The sequence below is a fragment of the Kogia breviceps genome, chromosome 19 (assembly GCF_026419965.1).
Source record: "Kogia breviceps isolate mKogBre1 chromosome 19, mKogBre1 haplotype 1, whole genome shotgun sequence".
Lineage (NCBI taxonomy): Eukaryota > Metazoa > Chordata > Mammalia > Artiodactyla > Physeteridae > Kogia > Kogia breviceps.
Window position 1 is genome coordinate 6313156 of NC_081328.1, and position 27930 is coordinate 6341085.

The 27930-nt window shown below is 43.4% G+C and overlaps 1 protein-coding gene and 1 long non-coding RNA gene across 4 annotated transcripts in view; one reads left to right on the plus strand and one right to left on the minus strand.

The window, feature by feature from the left end:
- Window positions 1–7741, minus strand: part of LOC136793237 (uncharacterized) — a 60244-nt gene extending 52503 nt beyond the window's left edge. Inside the window, exon 1 of the long non-coding RNA XR_010838237.1 lies at window positions 7629–7741. This is a non-coding gene — a long non-coding RNA (uncharacterized lncRNA). The remainder of the gene's footprint in view (window positions 1–7628) is intronic.
- LOC131746615 (myosin-2) lies at window positions 1091–27930 on the plus strand. 3 transcript variants are annotated; one of them, XM_067021522.1, is made up of 41 exons: window positions 1091–1202; window positions 1554–1644; window positions 1880–1922; window positions 3395–3618; window positions 3709–3852; window positions 5159–5315; window positions 6104–6131; window positions 6215–6329; window positions 6413–6505; window positions 6916–6979; window positions 7099–7197; window positions 7653–7756; window positions 8284–8422; window positions 9323–9441; window positions 9531–9680; window positions 10801–10971; window positions 11098–11407; window positions 11873–11949; window positions 12813–12900; window positions 12993–13110; window positions 13793–13916; window positions 14005–14141; window positions 15978–16233; window positions 17801–18043; window positions 18157–18333; window positions 18416–18561; window positions 18645–18735; window positions 18822–19211; window positions 20799–20925; window positions 21617–21735; window positions 21873–22069; window positions 22790–22973; window positions 23055–23220; window positions 23323–23447; window positions 23602–23910; window positions 23998–24201; window positions 24766–24891; window positions 24982–25152; window positions 25240–25344; window positions 25464–25559; window positions 27646–27930. In XM_067021522.1, the coding sequence occupies exons 4-41, from the start codon at window positions 3415–3417 to the stop codon at window positions 27796–27798; spliced, it is 5826 nt and encodes a 1941-aa protein (XP_066877623.1). In that variant the 5' UTR covers window positions 1091–1202; window positions 1554–1644; window positions 1880–1922; window positions 3395–3414; the 3' UTR covers window positions 27799–27930. The 3 variants fall into 3 exon arrangements, with proteins under 3 accessions (XP_066877623.1, XP_066877622.1, XP_058904145.1); XM_067021521.1 differs by lacking the exon at window positions 1091–1202 and having other exon boundaries at window positions 1312–1644; XM_059048162.2 differs by lacking the exon at window positions 1091–1202 and having other exon boundaries at window positions 1619–1725.

Consider the following 27930-nt stretch of genomic DNA (forward strand, 5'->3'; position numbering starts at 1 on the left):
CAGTGGTGGCATTAACCATGTGCTGAGTGGAACCAAGAAGGCATGCACTTCAGAAGCCAGCTGAGAGTGTGATGCTGCCAGCTGTGGGCAAGAGAGCCCTGGAGCCTCTGGGAGGGCTGATGTTCCAGGACGCCTGGAACAAGGCGTGCGGCCAGAGCGCAGCCAGCCCGCGCGGGGGTATAGGACGGCCAAGTGCATTGTCTTGGTGGAAACAGCTCAGAGTGGCAGCTCCAAGTTTTGCCCTTTGGCTCTATCAGACACTTCTGTGTATCCGTGGTCGACGTGTGCCCTCTCAGGAGTGACCAAGCTAGAGGCAGGACGGCTCCGGTCACGCGTGGACGTTTTAAAGATTAGGCCTTCATCACCTTTTCAATTGTTTGATATAAAAAAGAGTTCAAGTGGGTTCAAAATTTATTCTCAGTATCCTACAAATTTCAGCATTCTATTTGTCAATGGAGGAAAAAGAAGAACTATACATTTTTAAAATACAATTTCAACAGTTGTAAAAAAAAAAAAAAAAAAATATATATATATATATATATATATATATATATATATATATATATATATATGGTTTTACATTCTTATATAGCCTTCTTGGGCAAAGTTTCTCCACAACGGTAATTATCAAGAATGCACGTACTCTATGCCCTCATTTAAAAATTTCTGATCAGGAAACGTGTCACTACTTCAAGTACAAAGTCAGATATAAACAAGTTTTGTTCATGGCACCTAGCTGAAACTTCTCCTTAAAAGACTAAAAAAAGAAAGCTGGAAGTTTTAGACACATTCAGTATTTAATATATTCCTTAATGCTATGTATATTATATTTATGTTACATAAATAAAGACATCTTCTCACCACAGCCTTTATTTATATACATAACCAAATCACGCCCACGTTTTTCTAGCATGCCGACACAAAGGTTATCATTTTTTCCCCCAGGGTACTGACATGAAAAATATTGCAAAGTACTCCCTAAAAGCACCTTCAAGTATTCAGCCTTTCTTTTTGCAGGCAAGTCAAGTGAGCAGGGGCACAGGAAATAGTGTGCTGTGTAAGGACGAGCTCGGGCGAAAGCGAACCCGTGAGAGAGAAAGGGAATTCCCCCGACACAAGGGTACTGGAAGGGGGGACTTTGTTTTTAAATCGCTCAAGGCACATAGCTTAATTTTGCAGGGCTGGGAGAAAAAGATCGACAGGTAAAAATCAACCCTCCCCAAATTAAAATAAATATTTGTCCTCTATTTCTATCATTTAATCTGTTAAATACGTAAAGTGATGCAACACAACCCCAAAAAGCATGCCCAGAAAGGCCAGGAGGAAATTTATGAGAGAAGCCAGGTACTCCGGCTGCCTAGCCACTGCCTTTATCCACCAGCGTGAACCTTCCTTTCAGATCATCTTCTCAAATTATCCATAAGAGATTTATCCGCATACTCAATATGAAAAATATTTCTAATTATATCCAACCATTCTTAACATGAATGAGATTTATGTGGGGATACAAGATTGCCAGGACTTTTTTGCCAAACAATTCCTTTTGACTTAAGAAAGAAGAAGCAGCTGCATTGTTTCCATAGCTATCCATATAAAAGAGCCCTTGGCATGAGGCTGGCCCGTCCTGCTTTAAAAAGCTCCAAGGTAAGTGGGAACGGGAGCGGACTCTGGAGAGGAACACTGGCCGGCTACACTGCGCAGTGTCAGCTGCAGCTGCCGGCTGGGGTACGGCTCCTTCTGATACGGCACATTTTACACCCATGACTTTCGTTGCCTTCTGTTCACAACAGCAAGGAAGGAATGCCACAAATGGGGCTTTTGTTCTGCTTTGTTTTCTTTTTGGTTAACTAATCAAGTACTTTTTCCTTTTCTTTTATAGAACTGTCTCGCTTCCAGGCTGCATCTTCTCACTTGCTAACAAGGTAAGATTTGGACTAACCAGTCCCCGGAGGAGAAGGCTCTAGAAGAGCCTCTAGAACAGATTTGGGTCATTTAGCAGCCTTTGAGAACGTGCTTGGCTCAGTAAATACCTGCACAACTGTATTTCAGGAAAGGTGTGGGAGAAGGAGACAGAGGACTGGCCTTTTAGAGCAATGCGCCTAGTCTTAGGGCTCAGGCACTGGTGGGGCGACATTTTTGCAAGAGAATAGTTGTCAAGAGAATATTATTTTGTTTCTGTAGGGAAAAAAATCTGCACGAAGACTCCCTGGCTAAGAATCTCAAATTTGATAAAAATGTGTCCTGCTTTTAGAATTCATTTAGCAAACATGATATCTAAACAAATAAGAAGTACCTAGGAAAATGCTGCTTTTACTTCTTTAAAGACTTTTTAAAAGTTACTTTATCCAGTGCTGAGTGTTGTAGGAAACCAAAACACTATGACGTTTTCGTCACATAGACAGTAAAGATATTAGTCTGCCCCACTACTACACACTGCATTTCTAAAGAGAGAGACTGGTGCGAAGGTGATTAAAATGAGTTTCAAGTAATTTGATCACGTAATGACTGAAGCAGCATCCTCTGCTAAACCTTTCATTCTACTGATGCCACCGGCAACCTGCTGACAACACAGAATGGAGCCGCTGGAGCCTGCCTCTTGCGGAAGGAAATGTGGAAATAGCAGAGGGAGACTTTAATGTGGAAGAATGAGGATGACGTCTGCTGGGGCTTTTATCCCCAATTAGTTTAACTGGGTTAAACTGATTAACTGAATTTAATATGCAAAGAAATTATGTTAGACAAACTCTACTAAGCGCCCAGCTAAAAAAAAAAAAAAAAAAAAAAAAGTAAACAAAATTATAATCCGCCCCCCCCCGCCAAATCCGCTGAACATGAGCACTTCTAGCTGAACATCTCAAGGAGAAAATAAAGTTCTCTTACGTTATACGGCAGGAAATGTAATTCTCTTGCATTATAATAAATGACATTTTATATCTAGTAGCCTCAACTATTTCAATTTGCTTTCTCAGTCATTATATTAACTTTTCTTTTTCAAAGTGCCTTCACTCTATCTCATGGGTTGTGGATTCAGAAAGGCAGTAGTATAATCCCTTTTCTAAAGATGGAGACACTGAGGCTCGGAGAGATCCAGTGCAAAGCCAAGATCACACGCTCCTTAGCAGCGTGCGAGGCTACCGCCCGGCCCTCTCGTTAGAATGCCGTTCTTGAAGGATGAAAGAAGATAAAAAGCCACTGTGTACAGTGCTGGGTACACAGTGACCCCTGATGCCTTTGAGTCCTTGTAATGCGTTTGTTTCACTAACTGTAGCATGGAGTACAGTGCGCCCGCCTGATGGAATTTTCCACTGGGCCTGTGAAATATCATCAAGACGGAGATTTGTGGATATAGATGACAATCTGGAATCTCTAGCATGCAATGTTTCATCTCCTTTAGGACCTCTGAGTCCAGCAACCATGAGTTCAGACCAGGAGATGGCCGTTTTTGGGGAGGCTGCCCCTTACCTCCGGAAGTCTGAAAAGGAGCGCATCGAGGCCCAGAATAGGCCCTTTGACGCCAAGACATCCGTCTTTGTGGTCGACCCCAAGGAATCCTTTGTCAAAGGGACCATCCAGAGCAGAGAAGGGGGGAAAGTGACAGTGAAGACCGAAGCAGGCGCAGTGAGTACAGTCCCAGGAGCCAACCACATTCTCCTGATTATTTTGTTATGGTCGCTCAGTTGACAAACAGTTATCCTTCCTGTTTACCAGACTGTGACAGTGAAAGATGACCAAGTCTTCCCCATGAACCCTCCCAAGTTTGACAAGATCGAGGACATGGCCATGATGACCCACCTGCACGAGCCAGGGGTGCTGTACAACCTCAAAGAGCGCTACACGGCCTGGATGATCTACGTGAGTCCCCCCCACCCCCAAAGTGGGCTTTATCCCTGGACCCTGTCAGCCCATTATAGTATAAATGGGTTACAAGTAGTGACTCATTGCACTTTCACTAGTAATGTAACTGGTTAAAAAGTTCGCGATTGCTGTTGTAAGGCACATTCCAATAGCTGGCACTTAATCCTTCGTCTTCTCACCCAAAGCCAGGCAAGGCCACTGTCCACAAGGACTGGGTTTGCCAGAGAGCCCCTGAACAAACACTGGAGCAGCTCCTGTTTATATCTGAACCACCTACTTACATCTCCCCTCATCCCCATTCCTGATGCAGAATCATTCAGAAGGAAAATATAAACTCATGTATTAACACTTAAAAATAATGTTTTTAAAGACCAATCTTCACTCCTCCAAAATAACCACAATTTGTATCTCTGTGTTCTGGTCCCTTCCGTGTGGAATGCCTCTTTGATGAAAACTTTCCAGCTTCCCCAGGCACAGCTGGATGTTGTGTCCTGTTGTTTCTGTCTCTGCAATAACCCTGGCAATGTTTTCCCACCATCAGTCATTTACGTGTCTGTCTCCTACATAGACTGCAAGTTCCTCAAGGAACAACATCTCATTTATGTTTCATTCTTAGGGCCTTGCAGAGGCTCTGCACATCATACAAACTCAGTAGTACTTTCTAATTGAATCTATTATGTTAGGTTGACATTTCTGTGTAGGGTTTTTTTTGCTTTTTGGTTTTTGTTTTCTGGCCGTACCCTACGGCTTGCAGGATCTTAGTTCCCTGACCAGGGATCGAACCCGCGGCCCCTACAACGGGAGCTCAGAGTCCTAAACACTGGACCGTCAGGGAATTCCCGGCACTTCCGCATAGTTCAGCCGCTGCTGCTATTCAGCTGGACCACACCTACACAAGTGTACCTGGTGTTCAGAGTCAGCATCCATTCTGACTGGTTGGTACTTATCCTAGACCAGTTGTCAAAGATTTTGGAAATCCATCTGTTGTAATCATAATGTATTTACATCATTTTGTGTTCTGTATCTTTATAACTCAGTAGTATTTTGCAAATATTTCCCCAGCATTGCTGCATACCTTCATGTGTGCCTTTTTAAATGCCTGGATCATAGTATCTTAAGAAGATTTTCCATAGTTCACCTAACCATTCCATATTGTTGAGTACTTAGGTCGTGCTGATGCCTTGAAGACATGTAGAGCACTTAATTAAAGTGTTCCTTTCAGTGAAAATGCACTGAACGGGTGAATTGCACAAATCACAGGAAGGGTGTTCGGCTAGTTATTCTTTCTTATTCCCTTGCATAGACCTACTCGGGCCTCTTCTGTGTCACCGTCAACCCCTACAAGTGGCTGCCGGTGTACAACCCCGATGTGGTGGCTGCCTACAGAGGCAAAAAGCGCCAGGAGGCCCCGCCCCACATCTTCTCCATCTCTGACAACGCCTACCAGTTCATGCTGACCGGTGAGTTGGATATTCTGTGCATCTTTTTAGAACAGGACCATAGAAGAAGGAGACTCTACCTGTCTCAGCACACTCTTCGAGGTGGTCCCCTAAATGCTATGGCCCTTTGCCCACAACCAACCTAAACACACTCCAGATTTTAAGGTATATCTGGTATTAAGACAGTTATACCGTACGTCTTATTCCTAGACTATTGTCTGAGCTAGGTCAATCTGAGGTACAACGGCACGCTGGGGAAAGGGCTGGAAGATTTCCCCTTTGGAGAGAGTAAAACATCAAAATGAACTTTGACTTTCCCTAAGACTATGACTAAGGCCATGATTATTTCCAAAGCTACCACCTTTACTATATTTACTCCTTCTCACGCACTGAAAATATCTCTACTGCTTATTTTTTCATTACTTCTTGTACCTACAATAAACATGCTACTAACTTGTCATCTAAATCTAAATCCACCTGAAGACCCCAAAGTCCACTTTCGGTGAGTACTTAGTGGTGGAGTATAAAAAGAGAAAGTCTGCTGCTGCTTTGCAGCGTTCTGTTTCAGATGGTAGGCTATATAACTAATGTGGGGTGGGGGGGGAACCACAGGGAGCAGGAGAGAGGGGTGCCGGAAAAGGCGCTAGGCCCATAGGGCCACCTAGTCCTCAGGATTGCTGAAAAACACTAAGTCCATATCCCATTTTATGTACTTTCCACTTACAAATATTGGGTTGCCCAAAACGTCTGTTCGGGTTTTTCTGTAAGATGTCAGCCAGCAGTGACCGCCCTTAATTTCTCTTTTGTAGACCGAGAGAACCAGTCAATCCTGATCACGTAAGTAGATTTGATGCTTTCCTTTCGTGACTGCAATAGCTACCAGCTTTGGGACCTCTGCTGACTTGGTTTTTATGTGACAGCGGAGAATCCGGGGCTGGGAAGACGGTGAACACGAAGCGTGTCATCCAGTACTTTGCAACAATTGCAGTCACTGGGGAGAAGAAGAAGGACGAAGCTACTTCTGGCAAAATGCAGGTGGGTCTGACCGGCGGCTCAGAACCAAGACTGGCGGGGCGCACAGGAAGCGCCAGATGTGAGGACTGCTCTTGCCTTTGCAGGGGACTCTGGAAGACCAGATCATCAGCGCCAACCCGCTGCTGGAGGCCTTTGGCAACGCCAAGACCGTGAGGAACGACAACTCCTCTCGCTTTGTGAGTCTCTTGGACACAATTACAGACACGGCTCACGGGTCAGCCTTTACGGGGTGTTTGTGAATACATTCTCTGAGTCCTTTTCACGCCATTCCAACTTCACTATATTATACCACGGTTCTCTCCTTTTCCTCCGAGCATGCAATAACATGGATCCAAGTCCTGTCTAAAAACATATACGACCCTATATCTGCGTTCTTATCTTTTACTATTTACAATTATCCACAATTTTTAAATTTTAAAGATAAAATTATTTTACCTAAAACATAGGAGATACACCTTTTTCTACCTGAAACCAATTGTCTCTGAATTGATTTAATATTAAAATGTTAGCACTTCAAGTGTTTTGAGTTTCTCGAAGATTTGATATGATTCAAAAACAAAGTAGTAATGTTCATTTTTCTTTCAAGGGTAAATTCATTAGAATCCACTTTGGCACTACAGGAAAACTGGCCTCTGCTGATATTGAAACATGTAAGTGCTTGGATACACTTTACAATAATTTCTGTTTCTTATGACCTATAATACTGACTAAAATTTGCATCTCATATGAATTTTTACATTTTTCCTCTTTGTCATTTATTTCCTTCCAGATCTGTTAGAGAAGTCTAGAGTTACTTTCCAGCTTAAGGCTGAAAGGAGCTATCATATTTTTTATCAGATCACATCAAACAAGAAACCAGAACTAATTGGTAAGAAATGTCATAATTCCTTTTCAAAATTACTACACCCACACCTGGCAATGCCTGGTCCGACTCAGTATTCCACGATGGAATTCTGTCAACTGTACACATTGTCTTGACTTTTGAAAAGAGCTTTGTTAAGTTTGGTCAAAATGTGTGTGCTCATTATAAAACTTCAAAGGGAAAACTGAAAATAACACCTCCAAATCCTATCACTATGAAAATAGCCACTATAAACACTTGGCTGAATATCATTCCAGTCGTCTTCTGTAGATACATCTTTACAAACAGATACATACATACAGTAACTGGAATCACAGTCACATGCTCTTCCGTAATCTCTTTCATTGAGCAATAACATATCATGGCTTTTTCCATCCTAGTGCCTTAGAATTTGTCTAGAAATCTGTTATTTTAATGAAGAGGATATTTCTGCTTACCTCTGCTCCGTTCCATGTACTTAGAAATGCTTCTGATTAGCACCAACCCATATGATTTCCCATTCGTCAGTCAAGGGGAGATCAGCGTGCCCAGCATTGATGATCAGGAAGAACTGATGGCCACAGATGTAAGTAGAACACAAGAAAATGAGAATGATTATTTGGGGTCAGAGCAACGGTCCCGCTAGATAAATACTCAGCTTCTCGTAGAAATCACAAAAGAAGATTCAAAGATGGGCGTGGACGTGCCACGTGGAGTCAACTGAAAAGACTGGGACGTGCCCCTGCAACGTCTCACTCTCCCGCGATAGTCTTTTAAAGAGCTATCCTTTCTGAATTTCCCTCAACCATTCTTTTTATGATCTACTTGCATTAAATCCAGACCACCTCTCAAAATAATAAGTTCACTATCCTTGTTCTCTATTTTAAGTTTCCTTTTTGCATCTTCAGAGGGTATGTACCTGTGATGCCAATGCTCTGTGCCGGCTTCTAGTTGACTAGCTCCCTAGACACCCAATCTAAGGAGCTCCTTGCTCCATCAGTACTGGTAGTTTCCTCCGTCTGACCAACAAATCAGGAAGTATGCAAAGGTGAACTATTAATAGTAAACATGTGGATCATAACCTGACAGCTATTCTATTGGTTGTGCTGGCAGAGTGCTGTTGATATTTTGGGCTTTACTAATGAAGAGAAGATCTCTATCTACAAGCTCACGGGGGCTGTGATGCATTATGGGAACTTGAAATTCAAGCAAAAGCAGCGTGAGGAGCAAGCGGAGCCAGATGGCACCGAAGGTATCACCTGAGTCATCCACCTGACTTCATGTTGGTTTGAAAAGCACACTATTTTTTTTTTTTTTTTTTTTTGCGGTATGCGGGCCTCTCACTGCCGTGACCTCTCCCGTTGCGGAGCACAGGCTCCGGACGCGCAGGCGCAGTGGCCATGGCTCACGGGCCCAGCCGCTCCGCAGTATGTGGGATCTTCCCGGACCGGGGCACGAACCCGCATCTCCTGCATTGGCAGGCGGACTCTCAACCACTGCGCCACCAGAGAAGCCCAAGCACACTATTTTTTTTAAAAATTTATTTATTTAATTTATTTATTTTTGGCTGCGTTGGGTCTCCATCGCTGCATGTGGGCTTTCCTCTAGTTGCATTGAGCAGGGGCTTCTCATTGCGGTGGCTCCTCTTGTTGCAGAGCACGGGCTCTAGGCACGCGGGCTTCAGTAGTTGTGGCGCGCGGGCTCAGTAGTTGTAGTTCGCGGGATTAGTTGCTCCGCGGCATGTGGGATCTTCCTGCACCAGGGATCGAACCTGTGTCCCCTGCATTGCCAGGTGGATTCTTAACTACTGCGCCACCAGGGAAGCCCAAAAATCACATTCTTAACTTGTTACCCTTGAGCTTTCCTGGGAAGACAAATTCATTTCCAAGAACTGCATTTGAAAGTATACCTAGATAAGATATGTGCGGCATGGGTATTAGACACATGTTCCTACAATTTCTGAAGTTCTTTAGGGAACACTACCCATAACCAAGGTCTTGAACTTAGAGGAAAAAATGGGCAAGAATACTCAAAAAGATATTATGAAAACACAGCACAAAATGCCTATAGCTTAAAAAAAAGTTTTTTTTATTTGAGGAAGTGGGTTGCTTTGGGCCATAATAACATCATTCTATCCTTTTCTTCCTTTCAGTTGCTGACAAGGCAGCCTACCTCCAGAGTCTGAACTCTGCTGACCTGCTCAAAGCCCTCTGCAACCCCAGGGTCAAGGTCGGCAATGAGTATGTCACCAAAGGCCAGACTGTAGAGCAGGTAGGTGCATAATTCAAATTCACAGCCAGGGATGCAAGCATTTTACGGTCCTCTGTGAACCTCAAGGGATAACACCTTTGTCTTTCAAGGTGTACAACGCGGTGGGCGCCCTGGCCAGAGCCGTCTACGAGAAGATGTTCCTGTGGATGGTCACCCGCATCAACCAGCAGCTGGACACCAAGCAGCCCAGGCAGTACTTCATTGGCGTCCTGGACATCGCGGGCTTTGAGATCTTTGATGTGAGTTGGTAGTACGTTGGTTGCTAAGGGGTTTTTCCAGTAAAGCAATGGAAACATCAACAAGAAGAAATCTGTGAATATTATAACCTTTTATTACCAACGTCAAAAAGTTATGCTAAAATTTAAAAGACAGTGACTGGGCAGCTAAGCATTCATTGCAGGGGCGGCAATCCCACTTCTATGAGAAATAAGCTACTTAATGAGGACTCTTTAACTTGCTACATGATCCAAAGGGAGTTAGGAATTAGGTTGTTGTAGTGAGGGGTTTAAAAAAATCCCACAATGCAAAGTGGAGTTAATATAAAAATATCAAAATAAACCTGTGCAGCGCATAATATGCTCTGAATATATGGTAGGGAAACCATTCAGAAACACTTAGGCAGATAATAAGAGATGAGAAAAGGTCAGTAACTTAGAGTCAGCATTAATAAATTCAATGCAAGGAACTCTTAATTCTCATCAATGTGATATGGGATAAAAACTCATATTTGATTATAAAACACATTTTTCCTGCTTATGGTTTTAAAGAAGTTTATCTTTTTCTAATTATAAATGCAAAACTTAGGCATGGCAGAAATTATGGAAAATCAAGGAAAAGGAGTCCTTATTAATTCCACTATTTATATCATCTAGTTAATGTTAACATCTTGGCTTTTGAAAAAATATGAGTGTGTGTTAATATACTGTACATAATATTTGGAAGCTTGATTTTTTTTCGCTTCACATCAAAGAGTAAGGGTGGCAATTATCGCTCCCTTGCCACGCTGACCAGGAGGGCTTCCACGCGACGGACTCCTCCCAATCAGCTTCTAACAGGTTTCAATTGGCTGTTAAATGAGTGGATAGAAACTGCAGAAGATGATGGGAATAAACATGGAATGATTAAGCAGGAACTCAGAAACACACCTGAGTCAAGTTAAGCAAGTGCAAGAGCATTAATAATGATGATGATTTAGGATTTTGTATAAAATGGCAGCAGAGACAACAGTAGATTTCACAGCCCCCCCAAGGATTCTGACACCCATAATCTAAAGGCTATTCTACATTTTTAAATTAAAAAGCCCTATATCTCAAAATGCTCTATTTGCTGAGAGAAAAGTAAACGCATCTGTTTATTTAGTTCAACAGCCTGGAGCAGCTGTGCATCAACTTCACCAACGAGAAACTGCAACAGTTTTTCAACCACCACATGTTCGTGCTGGAGCAGGAGGAGTACAAGAAGGAGGGCATCGAGTGGACGTTCATCGACTTCGGCATGGACCTGGCCGCCTGCATTGAGCTCATCGAGAAGGTCCGTGTCAGGCTTTGGAAACTGTGTTTCGTGAGAGCGAAATTATTCATTGCACCTTGTTTCGTTCTGTAGACAAAGAAAAATGCCTATATAGAATTGTAACTTTGTGTTGTGGCCTGCTCGCAGCCTATGGGCATCTTCTCCATCCTGGAAGAGGAGTGCATGTTCCCCAAGGCCACAGACACCTCCTTCAAGAACAAGCTGTACGAACAGCATCTCGGAAAGTCTGCCAACTTCCAGAAGCCCAAGGTGGTCAAGGGCAAGGCCGAGGCCCACTTCTCCCTGGTGCACTACGCCGGCATCGTGGACTACAACGTCATGGGCTGGCTGGAGAAGAACAAGGACCCCCTGAACGAGACGGTGGTCGGCCTGTACCAGAAGTCCGCAATGAAAACTCTAGCTTACCTCTTCTCTGGGGCTCAAACTGCTGAAGCAGGTAATGCTCCAAAAAATCCCAGCATGTTCTCCTGATATTACAAAATGTGATGTTAGATTGAGGCTAGTGATATCATAGCCCAGGCCGAAGTGTTGCAGGGCCAAATCTACCATGCCTCCCAGTCCTGAGTAACTAGGCTGCACTGTGATTAGACATTCACTCCAGCACTGACAGAGGCCCTACTGCAAGGAGTCAGAAAGGAACTTTCAACATCTCAACCAATGAAAAGGCTTGGCTACTACGATTCTCTCCTGCTTTTTCCTCCCTATGTGCTGGTTATTGAGCACCACTGAAAAGTGGATGCAAACTTAGTTGACATGTAAGATTCATTCAGGCTCAAACAGAGAGGCCGTCTGTGTTGGAAAAGATGTTCCATCTGAGCACAGAAATCAACAAATGGGCAAGAAATAACCCTGTCAATTCAAAACTATGTTTGAATGACACCTTTTCTTATTTTTTCTCCAGAGGCGAGCGGTGGGACCGCCAAGAGAGGCGGTAAGAAGAAGGGCTCTTCTTTCCAGACCGTGTCTGCCCTTTTCAGAGTAAGAAAGAAACTGTTTTTGACACTCTCTTGTTATTTTGGGAATTTGTTTTTAAAAGCACAAAGCCTTCTCTCCGCAAGTCATTTAGGAAAGCACTGACCTTAACTAATGGCTTCTGTTCACCTAGCTTTGAAGAGAAGAGCTTTAAATTACTCAGAAATTATCAGGTCATCTTTCATGCTAAGCCAAATAATAAAAAATATTTTATAGGAAATGTTATAAAATGTAATGCTCTGCTATGCATAACCTAGTTGAGTCGTGGAAATAAGCCACGGCATCTGCTCAAAGACACTAAATCATCAGTAGGACTAATGAAAATCTAACAGCTAGGCTTTAAGGAACCTAATATGGTATCCGTGTTCATAATCTGGTCAATTCTCAAGTTAACTGGTAGGATTGTTCCCCTTATAGATAATCTTTATGCCCTGAAAGTTGACAGAGTTGGAAAGGGGAAGCTAGATTTATGAGAATAAGTCCAAATGTAGTGTAGGCTTGTATTTCCTTCCTGGAGAACCACAGAGTTTGGTAGAAGAAAGGGTGACCATCCAGGATGGGAAGGCAATGGCTTTGTAAATGTATGTGGGTGGCCAGGGACAAGGGTAGGAAGGAGGACAGAGCTTGTATACACTGAGAAGAATCACCTGACAGCCTGCTTTGTATGTGTAACTCCTGCCAACTCAAGCGGAGAAGGAGGCATTGAGGAGGAAACTGCATCTCAGGAGAAGTTTACCAAGTTGGTACCTTAAGTTAAAACGGTACAGAGGACCATTCAACGCGGCCATGGACATTGATTTTACAGCCATCACCAGATGCTCATAACCGTGTCTAAATCTCAGATAACAGGACTTTGCCTGCTTTCACAGGAGAACCTGAACAAGCTGATGACGAACCTGAGGAGCACGCACCCCCACTTCGTGCGGTGCATCATCCCCAACGAAACCAAAACTCCTGGTAAGGCGCTCTCGCGCGGGAGCACAGAGCGTGACTGCCATGCCTCCTTTTAACAAAACTCTGCAGTGCGATAAATATGGCGGTTCTTTTAGGGGCCATGGAGCACGATCTTGTCCTGCACCAGCTGAGGTGTAACGGGGTGCTGGAGGGCATCCGCATCTGCAGGAAGGGCTTCCCAAGCAGAATCCTGTATGCAGACTTCAAACAGAGGTCAGACTCTCCTAATTATGGTGTTTCCTGGAGTTTAGTGTAAATGTATTTAGTGCAAGCAAAACAATTTAGTGAAAAATATGCCTTTGTTATTTCTAATTTGCTACAAAAAGAGTAAAAAATTATAAGCCTCAAAACACCTTTAAAACACAGATATACGACATACTACACTTGAGACTCTAGAGAGTAAGTACCACATACACTCTATAGGGACTTCGCTGGATTTACCATGCTCCTGGCTTAGCTCATAGATGTCTACATTAACTTCAATAATTATGAGAAAAACCATTTTTGAGTGCTTAATATGTTTGGATTATTTCATTTAATCCTTCCAAAAACTCAGTAGAGGTAAGTACTATCAATAGCAAATGCATCTAGCAAGGATAATATGTTATATTTTGTTGGTCATCTACACAGTAATGTGAACAAAATTGTAGAATACTTTCCTGAGAGCAGGGTCAGATGAGGCAGAAAGGAAAGTTGCAACTGTGCAGGAAGGTAAAATGGAATAAAAATAGACAGTAGATACTAGATTGACCCTCTATGTATACAACGTCCTTCCTGTGAAGGAAGAATAATTGTTTTAAAGCTCTGGGTTTTTTTTTAATGGATCATTTAATACTCAGCTACCACTAGGCTTATCAATAAACCAAGTTTTAAAAAACTATATTTACTTTACCAGATACAAGGTATTAAATGCAAGTGCAATCCCTGAAGGACAATTCATTGACAGCAAGAAGGCTTCTGAGAAGCTCCTTGGGTCCATCGACATTGACCACACCCAGTATAAATTTGGTCACACCAAGGTAACAGTCTCTAAGGCCCACCAGACCCTATGCCCGTCCCTTTAGAGTCTATGTGAAGTTTCTGATCTGCAACTCTGCCCCCACACAGGTGTTTTTCAAAGCTGGCCTTCTGGGGCTCCTAGAGGAGATGCGAGATGACAAGCTGGCCCAGCTGATTACTCGAACCCAGGCCAGGTGCAAAGGGTTCTTGGCAAGAGTGGAGTACCAGAAGATGGTGGAGAGGAGGTATACAAACATATTGCTTGTCTAGTCACATCCTTCAGAAGCATATTTGAGGTGGCTTACAGTTAAGGCTCAGATATGATAAGGCCACCAGAGTAAGAAGGGATGAATAAGAGTCTGACGCTGAAGTGGAGATATACACGCACCAGAAAAGTTAAGGTAGGAATCATCACCACAGAACACATCGAATGCTCGGGTAAAAAATAAAAGAGAGAGGGAGGAAGCATAATAAAAAAGAGAGAGAGATGTGTAGGTCTTATCTAACAAGAGAAAACATACTATTGAGTAAGCAGAGACAAAGTATTGCCCTAGCATTTGGGTCTAATATGAATTTACCGGGTAGATCATTAAATAAGATACACTGAACTGCATGGCAGACAGTATTTTCAACAGTGGTTTTACTCAAGATGCAGAAACAGCTTCTTCATCTGATCATTTCTATTACTGAATTATTATGATTTAAATTATTAAGGGCAAAATAGGTGAAAAAAATTTTTTTTCAGTCAGTTAATACGGTTTCACCGAGGTACCTGGCTTTTTAGTGATCCAATTTGATGCAGGGACAGAGTTCTCAGACTACGAGTCAGGTGTCTCAAACTGCAGGACGCATATGAGCGGGATCCATAGGGAGAAATGCATTTTATATTGCCACCTGTATATCCATGCATACATGTACATGTGTGTAAATATATAAATAATTTACATGGAACAGATTTTCTATCACCTGCAGTTTTGCTAATATCTTTTACTGTATTCTATTTCATTAAAAATAATAAGTTTGGTCATGAACCTATATATATATTTATATAGATAGATATATGTAGACATATATACATATATATTGGGGCAATTAATTGCCCATATTTGAAGGTAATGAGTTTTTAAAAATAATTTAGATTAAAACATATGTGATGAGATTAGAGTAGAATGCAAAAATCATACAACATTAAAATATAAAGCCAGAGATTTTTCGAAGAAATTCTGAGTTTCAATGAGTCCCGTCATCCCATGCCCCACATCCCTGTGGGGTCCGCTTCCCCCCTCACTTCTCTCAGTGGTATTCATATAGGAAAGTCTGTGAAGCACTAAAGCAGAGCAGGTGCTTCTCAAAGGGTGGTCCTTGGACCTACACCATCAGTATCTCTTGCAAACTTGTTAAAAATGCAAATTTTAGGCCCCACCTCATATCTGCAGAATCTGAATCTCTGGGGAAAGGGTCCAGGAATCAGTACTTGATGAGATGAGGTCATCAAGACATTAGATGAGGGACTTCCCTGGTGGCGCAGTGGTTAAGAATCCGCCTGCCAATGCAAGGGACGTGGGTTCGATCCCTGGTCTGGGAAGATCCCACATGCCGCGGAGCAACGAAGCCCGTGCGCCACAACTACTGAGCCTGCGCTCTAGAGCCTGCAATCCACAACTACTGAGCCCGCGAGCCACAACTACTGAAGCCCGTGCGCCTAGAGCCTGTGCTCCGCAACAAGAGAAGCCACCACAATGAGAAGCCTGCGCACCGCAACGAAGAGTAGCCCTCGCTTGTCACAACTAGAGAAAGCCCGCACGCAGCAACGAAGACCCAATGCAGCCAAAAAGATAAAATAAATTTAAAAAAAGAAGTTAGACGATTCTTAGGCACACCAAAGTTTGAGAAGCACCAACATAGAGAAAGGAATGATTAATGAGTCCTTGACCACCATCCCCCAATATAATTTCTTTCGTCTGTGCTTTTGAAAGTAGGTGAGGAACATGGTGGAGGGCAGAACCTCCAACTCTCACTGCCAAGATTTCATCTCATTTCATCATCCACACACTATCTAATTTGCATCAATTACATTTCAGGGAGTCCCTCTTCTGCATCCAGTACAACATCCGAGCCTTCATGAACGTCAAGCACTGGCCCTGGATGAAACTCTTCTTCAAGATCAAGCCCCTCCTCAAGAGCGCAGAGACGGAGAAGGAGATGGCCACCATGAAGGAAGAGTTCCAGAAAACTAAAGAAGAACTCGCCAAGTCAGAGGCAAAAAGGAAGGAACTGGAAGAAAAGATGGTGTCACTGTTGAAAGAAAAAAATGACTTGCAGCTCCAAGTTCAGGCTGTAAGTAGTGGTATCATCCGGTGTACTGCTAATCAGGATGCAAGCGCTATGACTCTAGCCACAAGTAGAGGCAGTGAGTTGTGGAGTCAGTGTGAGAGACACTCACTGGAGGGAGAAGGTGAAAGCACTCTGATGGTACTAACGATGTCCTTATTCCTTCGTCACCCAGCAAGTGCCCCCAAACCAGAACCAGGGCCACGAGCTAGAACTGACCATTTTCTTCCATTCTGTACAATTTCATCAAACTACAGGGTTTACAACTTCTTTTCCCTATGAAGACAGTCCTTGAACGTGATCTTAACATGAAGCTAGCCCAAATAAAATATTAAGGAGAGGATAGCACGGAGAGAGTGATTTGTTTTCTCTGAAACTCCCCTGAACTTCTAGATGTCTATGGGTCTTAAATCACAGCATGTATAGCTAACAAATGACAGTATTCTACATCAATTTTTATTGAATTATTGTTTGTTACTGATCTCCAAAACTGAGATTTACTCTTTCCAATCCATCTCCATAGTCAGTGCCGTATCACAGCACGGCCCGGTTGCTGCATCAGTACCTAACTTGCTCTGCCTACCCCCGACTCTCTCCCTCCGTCCAGCCTGCTGCGACTCCCAGACCAAGTATTTTAGAATGGCTTCCATCAACTCTGAAATGTAATTTATAAGACTGTCTCTCATTTGGAGTGAACTGAATTGGCCTGGTATAATTTGCTCGTCACAAAATCGTATGTTTTTCCTGCTGATTAAGATTGGTCTCTTCTGTCAAGTTTGGGCGGTGTAATAATTCCTTCTTTTAGATTACAGAAGGGAAAAGAGCTGTCTCTCTGTCCCCACCCCTTTCAAATCTATCCTGAATTCTCTTCTCTTGTCCCTCGGGAATCACTTAGACTCTGTCCTACACCACTATACTCACTAGCCGGCTATTTGCAGCACATTTTATTCTTTTATGTATTCAACGACTGATATGGAGGCTCACTGATGAATGTATCTATCAATTTCCCTCTCATTTCCTGTCCACCCCCAACCCTCTTAAGTAGAAACACAGGTTGCTAGGAATTTCTTGATCACTTTATGCCTCAGATAGAATTTAGAGCATCTTAACCAGGATCATCCTCCAAGACTACAAAGGGAAATAATTCAGTAGCGGCTACATCTAGAATTTCTCCCGCTGGAATCCTTTCTCTCCTCCTGATCCTTCTCCCAATAAATTCATTTCTACAAGGCCAAATCCTACCCATTCTCAAAGCCCAACTCAAATGTCACTTCATTCATGAAACCATATCTGATACAACTTCTCTGATCTCTTATGTCACTACTTGGTTTCTGAATTAATGGTAGTTTGTTGGGGTTAAGTTTTCTAATCTACTGTAGAATATACTCTTCTAAAGGAACAGGACGATATCTGATACACTTTGTTTTTCTTACAGTGTGGAGCGTCCTGTACCACACACAGCAGGTGGTTCATAAAAGTTTAAGCCAAAGAACCAATAGTGGTGATTTACTCCGTTACCATTGTGAACTACTTCATTCTTACTTCCCAATCTTGATTTTGTTTCCAATTCAAGGAAGCTGAAGGCTTGGCTGATGCAGAGGAAAGATGTGACCAGCTGATCAAAACCAAAATCCATCTCGAAGCCAAAATCAAGGAGGTGACCGAGAGAGCTGAGGATGAGGAAGAGATCAACGCTGAGCTGACGGCCAAGAAGAGGAAACTGGAGGACGAATGTTCGGAACTGAAGAAAGACATAGATGACCTTGAGCTGACACTGGCCAAGGTTGAGAAGGAGAAACATGCCACGGAAAATAAGGTAGGAAACGTATACAAGGAAGGTTTACTTTTTTATTATTACTAGGGAAAACAAGCATAAAACTGAAGCCACCAAAATGTTACGTGTAATGCAAAGTGTTTTTACTTCCTAAGGTGAAAAACCTCACAGAAGAGATGGCAGGTCTGGACGAAACCATCGCAAAGCTGACCAAGGAGAAGAAGGCCCTCCAGGAGGCCCACCAGCAGACCCTGGATGACCTCCAGGCTGAAGAGGACAAAGTCAACACCCTGACCAAAGCTAAAACCAAGCTAGAGCAGCAAGTGGATGACGTAAGTCTAGGATTATCAAGGAAATTATTTTCTTTGAAAGGAAGCTAGGCCATCCTTTTGACTCAACGTTATTTGTATTTAGCTTGAAGGGTCTTTGGAGCAAGAAAAGAAACTTCGCATGGACCTAGAAAGAGCCAAGAGAAAACTTGAAGGTGACCTCAAGTTGGCCCAAGAGTCCATAATGGACATTGAAAATGAAAAACAACAACTTGATGAAAAGCTCAAAAAGTAAGTATGAAAGAATTGCTTATGAACTTGCTTCCAATGCTGCATATGGACTCAACTGTTATCCTTCGCTACTTTTCAAAAAGGAAAGAGTTTGAAATTAGCAATTTGCAAAGCAAGATTGAAGATGAACAAGCACTTGGCATTCAACTGCAGAAGAAGATCAAAGAGCTGCAGGTGGGTCGTCTCACCTCCATTTGCTTCTGCGCCCAAAAGAACTGAAACTGAGGTGAGTCCATGTTACTGTGCTGTGTCACTGCCAGGCCCGCATCGAGGAGCTGGAGGAGGAGATCGAGGCAGAGCGGGCCTCCCGCGCCAAAGCAGAGAAGCAGCGCTCGGACCTCTCCCGGGAGCTGGAGGAGATCAGCGAGCGGCTGGAGGAGGCCGGCGGGGCCACTTCGGTCCAGATCGAGATGAACAAGAAGCGGGAGGCCGAGTTCCAGAAAATGCGCCGGGACCTGGAGGAGGCCACCCTGCAGCACGAGGCCACGGCGGCCGCGCTGAGGAAGAAGCACGCGGACAGCGTGGCCGAGCTGGGGGAGCAGATTGACAGCCTGCAGAGGGTCAAGCAGAAGCTGGAGAAGGAGAAGAGCGAGATGAAGATGGAGATCGACGACCTTGCTAGCAATGTAGAAACGGTCTCTAAAGCCAAGGTACCGCAGTCTGAGAAACTGTCATTAACAACAGCGACCCTTTATGTGCATGTCAGTTTGCACAGGGTCCTTTACACACAACATGTCATTTGTTCTTTGTAGTGATCCAGCAGGTGAGCAAGAAGGATATTAGTATTTGTATTATTTCCACTTAATTATATGAAGAAACTAATATTCAGAGAAGTTAAGCACGTTGGCCCCACAACACTACTAACAAAGGACAGCGCCAGCGGTGAGCCTAGGCTGTGAGTGTTCTCTTGTTCTCCAACTGGAGAACACAGGGCTCCAACATTCTCAATTGTCCAAAAAGCAAAGTTTCATTGTACAAAAAGACAATCGAGTATTTATAAACACGCTTTTAGAAAACGTGCCATTCAATTCTCACAAAATCTTAAATTTAGTACATCATCTTTTTTTTTTTTTATTTTTATTTTTTTGCGGTACGCGGGCCTCTCACTGCTGTGGCCTCTCCCGTTGCGGAGCACAGGCCCCGGACGCGCAGGCTCAGCGGCCACGGCTCACGGGCCCAGCCGCTCCGCGGCACGTGGGATCCTCCCGGACCGGGGCACGGACCCGCGTCCCCTGCATCGGCAGGCGGACTCTCAACCGCTGCGCCACCAGGGAAGGCCTAGTACATCATCTTTACATTTTTTATTATAGGCATACCTCAGAGATCCTGCAGGTTTGGTTCCAGACCACCACAATGAAGCAACTATCAAAATAAAGCAAGTCACACAAATGTCTTGGTTTCCCAGTGCATATAAAAGTTATGTTTACACTATTCTGTAACCTTTTAAGTGTGCAGTAGCACTATGTCTAAAAGAATATACATCCCTTAATTTAAAAATACTTGATTGCTGAAAAAGTGCTAACCATCATCTGAGCCTTCGACGAGTCACAGTAGTAACATCAAAGATCAGTGATCACGGTAACAAATATAATAATGAAAAAGTCTGAATATTGTGAGAATTACCAAACTGTGATGCAGAGCCATGAAGTGGGCAAATGCTATTGGGAAAATGGCGCTGACAGACTTATTAGACACAGGGTTGCCACAAACCTTCAATGTGTAAAACAAACAAACAAACAAAAACCACCCCGCAGTATCTGTGAAGAGCAGCAAAATGAGGTATACCTGGAATACTGAACAAAGCTTCACAATTAGCTTTTTAAAAACCCCAATGTAGGGCTTCCCTGGTGGTGCAGTGGTTGAGAATCCGCCTGCCGATGCAGGGGACAGGGGTTCGTGCCCCGGTCTGGGAAGATCCCACGTGCCGCGGAGCGGCTGGGCCCGTGAGCCATGGCCACTGCGCCTGCGCGTCCGGAGCCTGTGCTCCGCAAAGGGAGAGGCCACAACAGTGAGAGGCCCGCATATAGAAAAAAAAAAAAAAAAAACCCCAATGTATAGTTTCAACTTAGGACAGCAATCATAAAATATATAGAAAAAATTCTAATATATCGTATTACATATAAGATAATTTATTTTATATGTCAAAATAAATATTTTTCTGTTTTAGAAGAAATAGCAGCCGTAGCAAAATGTTACTAAAATGTCTTCATTTGCTTCTCCCACCTTTCCTCTCGCAGGGAAACCTAGAGAAAATGTGCCGCACCCTGGAAGACCAAGTGAGCGAGCTGAAATCGAAGGAGGAAGAGCAACAGCGGCTGATCAGTGACCTGACAACCCAGAGGGGACGCCTGCAGACGGAATCTGGTAACTCTCTCCTCTGTGAGGCCTAAAAGTGGAGATGATGTGGTCAGAAACAACTGCTATGGTGATGTGAGAGCCTGATGAGAGCAACTGAGAACGCGTGTGATTCACCGAGCAGCTCAGGCTCTCATCCTCCATGCAAGGTCGCTTGGGGACAACGCTGGAGATGAAGACTTCCATAGGACTGGGTCAAGCTCTGCTCCACAAAGGCCCTGAGGATTTGGTCACATGGAGGGGATGCTTGGGACCAGGAGTCACTCCGGCATGGGCCCAGGGCTTCTGTTTTAGACCAAGCTTCTTTTTATCTAGATCAGAGTGAACCAAATTCCTGAATAGGGCAATGGACAACCCAGTCCCCCAAAAGTCTTATGGAACAGGGACAATGTAGAATTAGACATTCTAGCTACCTTGACAGTTATCCACAGGTTTTGCACAATATCATATAACCCTGAAAGAATCAGTGATGGAGAGAACAAAGAGAATTTAAGCTGTTATTTATTCGTTCAGGTTAATATGTAAGTTTCACCATGAAAATCCGAAATTTGACATCAGCATGAAGGTGTCAACAGAGAAGTCAATCATCTGGGTCCTCAACCGGAAGGCGGTGTTGAGAGTTTAAACGTATTTCTAATATGGGCTTTTGCGAAAGGTTTTCTTTGCTTTAAAAAGCGGTGCCATTTCTGTTGCCTATCAGGTGAACTTTCGCGTCAGCTAGATGAAAAAGAATCTTTGGTGTCTCAGTTATCAAGGGGCAAGCAAGCATTTACCCAACAGACGGAGGAGTTAAAGAGGCAACTTGAAGAGGAGATAAAGGTAACTATCGTCCTAAGACTCATTTTTTTCCCCTAACCTGACCCTAACTGGAGTCCATTACACCAACTTGAGAAAGGTTTTGAAACTTAAGAATTAAACAAATATACAGCAAAAAGAAGGTGTGACTACCTCCGCAGGCCAAGAGCGCCCTGGCCCACGCCCTGCAGTCCTCGCGCCACGACTGTGACCTGCTGCGGGAACAGTACGAGGAGGAGCAGGAAGCCAAGGCCGAGCTGCAGAGGGCGCTGTCCAAGGCCAACAGCGAGGTGGCCCAGTGGAGGACCAAGTACGAGACGGACGCCATCCAGCGCACGGAGGAGCTGGAGGAGGCCAAGTATGTGCGCAGATAGGAGAGAGTGTGCAGAGAACGCTGGATGTTCAATCAGAAAGACACAACCCTTGAAGATTCAGTGAATTAGCCCACAGACGTTCATTAATTAGCTCCCATTTGCCAGGCACTATCAGGCCCTGAGAATAAGACGCGAATAAAGCAAACACCATCACTACCCTCCTAGCCTCAAATCTAGTTAGGGAAACTAAGAATAACAAGTAATTATACAGATAATCAGCCTTATTGCTGGTTGTCAAGCACACCAAGCTCATTGCTGCTTCAGGGATGTGCACCTGTGGGCCCCTCTGAGTCTGGAATACTCTCCCCCGAGATCTCCCTCTGGCTCACTCTGTGACTTCTTTTAGATCTTGACTCAAATGCTACCTCCTCGGAGAGGACTTCCCTGAGTATCTAGAATAGCTGGCCACGCCGCACTCCATTTTATCTTCCTTCACTGCACTTACATCTGCAATATGTCGTTATGCGTTTTCTCACGTGCTTATTGTTTCTCCCTTGTTTGGGAGCTTCACGAGGCAGGGACCTCTTCTGTCCTGTTCACTGCTGGGTACTCAGCATCTGGTTCATAAAAGAAGCTCATCAATACTTGCTGAGTGAATGAATGGATATTTTTAATATGAAGTTCCCCATATTTTTCAGCATGGTAACAGTTCATTAATTCTTGGTTTGGTTCACTTCTTTCTACAAACATACATAATCTTCAAGGAAGAAGCTGGCCCAGCGGCTGCAGGCTGCTGAGGAACACGTAGAAGCCGTGAACGCCAAATGCGCTTCCCTTGAGAAGACCAAACAGCGGCTCCAGAATGAGGTCGAGGACCTCATGCTCGATGTGGAGAGGACAAACGCTGCCTGCGCGGCTCTGGACAAAAAGCAAAGGAACTTCGATAAGGTAGTTTCTACAGCAGCCTCTGCTCTCCACCACCGTCCTCTATCCTTTCCAGGAGGTAACCACTCTCGGCGGGTGTTTCAGGTCCTGGCAGAATGGAAACAGAAGTATGAGGAAACTCACGTCGAGCTCGAGGCCGCTCAGAAGGAGGCCCGCTTCCTCGGCACTGAGCTGTTCAAGATGAAGAACGCCTACGAGGAGTCCTTGGATCAGCTAGAAACTTTGAAACGAGAGAACAAAAACTTGCAGCGTGAGTCCCTTTCACTTTCAGTAATTTTCATGCCTTGGAGGAACCTTCCTCTTATGTCCTCTGTCTGCTCAAACCTCTACCTGTCTTTTACCCAAACAACAGAGGAGATTTCTGACCTCACCGAGCAGATTGCAGAAGGAGGGAAACGTATGCATGAACTGGAGAAAATAAAGAAACAAGTGGAGCAAGAAAAGTCTGAAATTCAGGCTGCTTTAGAAGAAGCAGAGGTACAAGTCAAAAATGTGCATTGTAAACAGAGTCAAAAAAAAAATTAGGACTAGCCACATATTGAACCAGCACAAAATTAGTGGAAGGAACGTGTGCAGAAAAACTTCTGAAGGCTTCCATTCCCTGCTAATGTCACCCCTTGCTGTCATTAAGGCATCTCTTGAACACGAGGAGGGAAAGATCCTGCGTATCCAGCTGGAGTTGAACCAGGTCAAGTCTGAAGTTGACAGGAAAATTGCTGAAAAGGATGAGGAGATCGACCAGCTGAAGAGGAACCACATTAGAGTCGTGGAGTCCATGCAGACCATGCTGGACGCTGAGATCCGGAGCAGGAACGATGCCATCAGGCTCAAGAAGAAGATGGAGGGGGACCTCAACGAAATGGAAATCCAGCTGAACCACGCCAACCGCACGGCTGCTGAGGCCCTGAAGAACTACAGGAACACCCAAGCCATCCTCAAGGTAGGTGGGCTCAGGAGATGGTCCCAGGGAAGTTGGGGTGACTGCAGCCCTGAGAACAAGGGGTCTCAATGATCGTTCATTCCACAGGATACCCAGCTCCACCTGGATGATGCCCTCCGGGGCCAGGAGGACCTGAAGGAGCAGCTGGCGATCGTGGAGCGCAGAGCCAACCTGCTGCAGGCCGAGATCGAGGAGCTGCGGGCCACCCTGGAGCAGACGGAGAGGAGCAGGAAGATGGCAGAGCAGGAGCTCCTGGACGCCAGCGAGCGCGTCCAGCTCCTGCACACCCAGGTGGGATTCAGCACCAAGAATTCACATTCAGTAAATGCTTACATCCCAGAAAACATAAGCTTGATTTTTTTTATATGACAGTCAGGTTTTATACTTCTACCCAATTTTCAATGCATTACTGAGAAATCTTTCACTGTTTCATTTTGTATATATTATTGTAGATTACTTCCTAAAATATTCTTAGGCTTCCCATATTCTTTTGTGTTAATATCTTTACTGACCCTGGTTATCAATATTGACATATTTATTGTGGAAAAGTGAAATATTCAAACATCTGTTATAATTTTATCCCTGAGTGTGGTGTCTCATTGGTAAATGGTGGTTATAAAATTATAAACTTATTTGGTCTAATTACGAACTATGTACTTGAAAATGTTAAACATTCTATAACATTTCTATTTTAATTAATTGTATTGCATAACAAAATAATACTAAAGGGCATTTGACTTGCAAATTTTTATCTGAAATTATTTTCAAGAAAATTTTTTTTTGAAAAGTACCACTGAGTACTGGTAACATGATTAAAAGAACATATAACTTAACATATAACTTACTTCTAAACAGAACACCAGCCTGATCAATACAAAGAAGAAGCTGGAGACAGACATCTCCCAAATGCAAGGAGAGATGGAGGACATTCTCCAGGAAGCGCGCAACGCAGAAGAGAAGGCCAAGAAGGCCATCACTGACGTGAGCAGAGGGCCACACGGGGGTGGTCAAACTACAGTCTTGATGCTCTACCTCAGCTCTCTCCACTGGTTTTGTTTTACTGCTAATTAGGCGGCCATGATGGCCGAGGAGCTGAAGAAGGAGCAGGACACGAGCGCCCACCTGGAGCGGATGAAGAAGAACCTGGAGCAGACGGTGAAGGACCTGCAGCAGCGGCTGGACGAGGCTGAGCAGCTGGCCCTGAAGGGCGGGAGGAAGCAGATCCAGAAGCTGGAGGCCAGGGTGGGTCTCTCAATATCTATCTATTTCCTTCTGTTCCCAAAGCCTTACTGGATCAAAGTTCTTAAGAGCCCACCTACTCATTCGCAGGTTCGTGAGCTGGAAGGAGAGGTTGAGAGCGAGCAAAAGCGTAGTGCGGAAGCCGTCAAGGGCCTGCGCAAACATGAGAGGAGAGTGAAGGAACTCACCTACCAGGTACAGCAAAAGTTTTTATCAGCTAAGCACTCCTTGCATATACGGGAAAGAGTCACGTGAGTTGATACAACAGTCATGTGCTTTTGAAGTAAGGCCCTGTGGTTTTTATCATCTTTCAGACGGAAGAAGATCGGAAAAATATACTCAGGCTTCAGGACTTGGTAGATAAACTTCAGACAAAAGTGAAATCTTACAAGAGACAAGCTGAGGAGGCTGTAAGTATCCTTAAGACAGAGGGAAGGGAGAAGTCCTCTGTTAAGAAAAACTAATAAATAAATAATTAGATTTACTATTTACTTCTTGTAGTAAATAAGCTGTTTGCTTCCTAGAAGACTGTGTACTCCTTAAAAACGTTTGCACATTTTTTAACTTATTGCTTACTATTTGTAATATTAATAGATTAATTTTTAAAGTTAACATTCAACCCACAGAGAAACCTCAAAAAATTTCAAAGCAGAAATAATACAGGCCACATTTCTCTAGCCACAGTGTGATCAAGTTGTAAAGTAATGAGAACATATAGACAAAAATTTCCTAGCACTTAAATGTTAAAAAACTTTCCTAAAAAATGTTTGGATTAAATTAAATAAAAACATAATTACTGAATAATTTTTAACTGTAAATAAAATTTCAAGGAAGAAGAGACTTTTATAAGCCTAGAATGTAATCAAAGCTGTCCTTGAAGGACAATTCATTGCTTTATATGCTTTCATATGAATCAAGAATTTTAAAAAATGAAGAAAACTGACAGTCCAATAAAGAAATCATAAATAATAATAACAAAAGAGGTGTTGATAAAGGTAGAAATTAATGAATTAGAGTATTCTATTTTCTAATTTGATCATCTCACTAACATCTAGGGAATTAATAAAATAAATACACTTATAACTAGATTAATCAAGGAAAAAGTGAGAGAAAATACAAACTCACAACATTACAAATGAGAAATGGGACAAACCATACAGGCAGAAAGGTTTTTTTGTTTCTTTGTTTGTTTTTTGTTTTTGTTTTTGTTTTTGTGGTATGCGGGCCTCTCGCTGTTGTGGCCTCTCCCGTTACGGAGCACAGGCTCCGGACGCACAGGCTCAGCGGCCATGGCTCACGGGCCCAGCCGCTCCGCAACATGTGGGATCTTCCCGGACCGGGGCACGAACCCATGTCCCCTGAATCGGCAGGCAGATTCTCAACCACTGCGCCACCAGGGAAGCCCAGAAAGGTTATTTTTTAAATGTAAAATATAAATCTGTTAAGAGAGTTAAAATCTTAAAGAAATAAGAGAATATAAATTACTAAGTTGGCTGAATAAGCTATTTCAGAAATACTTCTGAAAATGGACTCAGGTCCAGATATGTCTTTCAAAATTTCAAGGAACAGATAATCCCTGAGCTATGTGAGCCATTCCAGAGCATGGGAAAAGATGGAAAGCTTTCCAAATCATTTTAAGAAGCTTGCATAACCCGCATACCAAAACCTGTCCAAAAGAGAACAGGGGGGAAGACACTAAAGGCAGTTTATTCATGAGTATAGTTACAGCAACCCTTACTTTTATTAAAGAGATTGTCGGGACTTCCCTGGCACTCCACTGGTTATGACTCCGCGCTCCCAATGCAGGGGCCTGGGTTCGATCCCTGGTCAGGCAACTAGATCCCACATGCATTCCGCAACTAAGAGTTCACATGCCACAACTAAGGAGCTCGCCTGCTGCAACTAGGACCCGGTGCAGCCAAATAAAAATAAATAAATATTAAGGAGGCTGTCCATCAGTGATTAAATAGGCTTAATTCCTACAAAAGGATTACTTAATATTACGGAGTCTGTCAATAGAATCATTACATCCAAACTAGAAGAAAAAGAGTGACTGTTTTGAAATGTGCCAAAATGACATATGATAAAATTCAGCATTTATTTCAATATAAAGAAGCTATTAAGAAATTCATCTTTAATGATAAAGAATACCTAACTCGAGCAAATAGTCATCTTCCAGCAAGCATTAATAAGCATGATTTTATCCTTGCCTTCTTCTCTGCTCTTATATTTTTCTTACTCTAATTGTGGTACATATTTTTTTTCTACCTTTTGGTTGCAAAAGTAGAGTTGTGATTATTTATGAGACACAAAGCCCCAAATAAATCATAAAGTTAATTTCAATGATAAGCAAAATTCAGAAGGTGGTAAGACAATGAGGTTTCCCGCTGGGTATTTTAACTTTTTTGCAGATGGCAAGTCCTTTCTTCCCTTAGGCCTACAGAATCTAGAAAGATACCCAGTATGGGTGACTTACAATTCCATTTTTATTCTCAGGAGGAACAATCCAATACAAATCTATCTAAATTCCGGAAGCTCCAGCATGAACTGGAGGAGGCCGAGGAAAGAGCTGACATTGCTGAGTCCCAGGTCAACAAGCTGCGGGTGAAGAGCCGGGAGGTACAAACGAAAATCATAAGTGAAGAGTGACCATGACCTGACGCTATGGAATGACTGGAGAGAAGCACAAAATGTGAAGTCTTTGGTCATTTCTCTCTGTAATTATTGTCTGTCCTGCCCTACTGCAAAAGAAATAAAGAGCATAGGGCACTGTGCAAGCAA

Excerpts from the sequence above, each read along its gene's own strand:
- LOC131746615 (XM_067021522.1), top strand. The coding sequence starts at position 3,415 with ATGAGTTCAGACCAGGAGATGGCCGTTTTTGGGGAGGCTGCCCCTTAC. Across the intron at positions 3,853-5,158 it reads ACACGGCCTGGATGATCTAC|ACCTACTCGGGCCTCTTCTG; the intron begins GTGAGTCCCCCC and ends TCCCTTGCATAG. Across the intron at positions 7,757-8,283 it reads AAGAACTGATGGCCACAGAT|AGTGCTGTTGATATTTTGGG; the intron begins GTAAGTAGAACA and ends TTGTGCTGGCAG.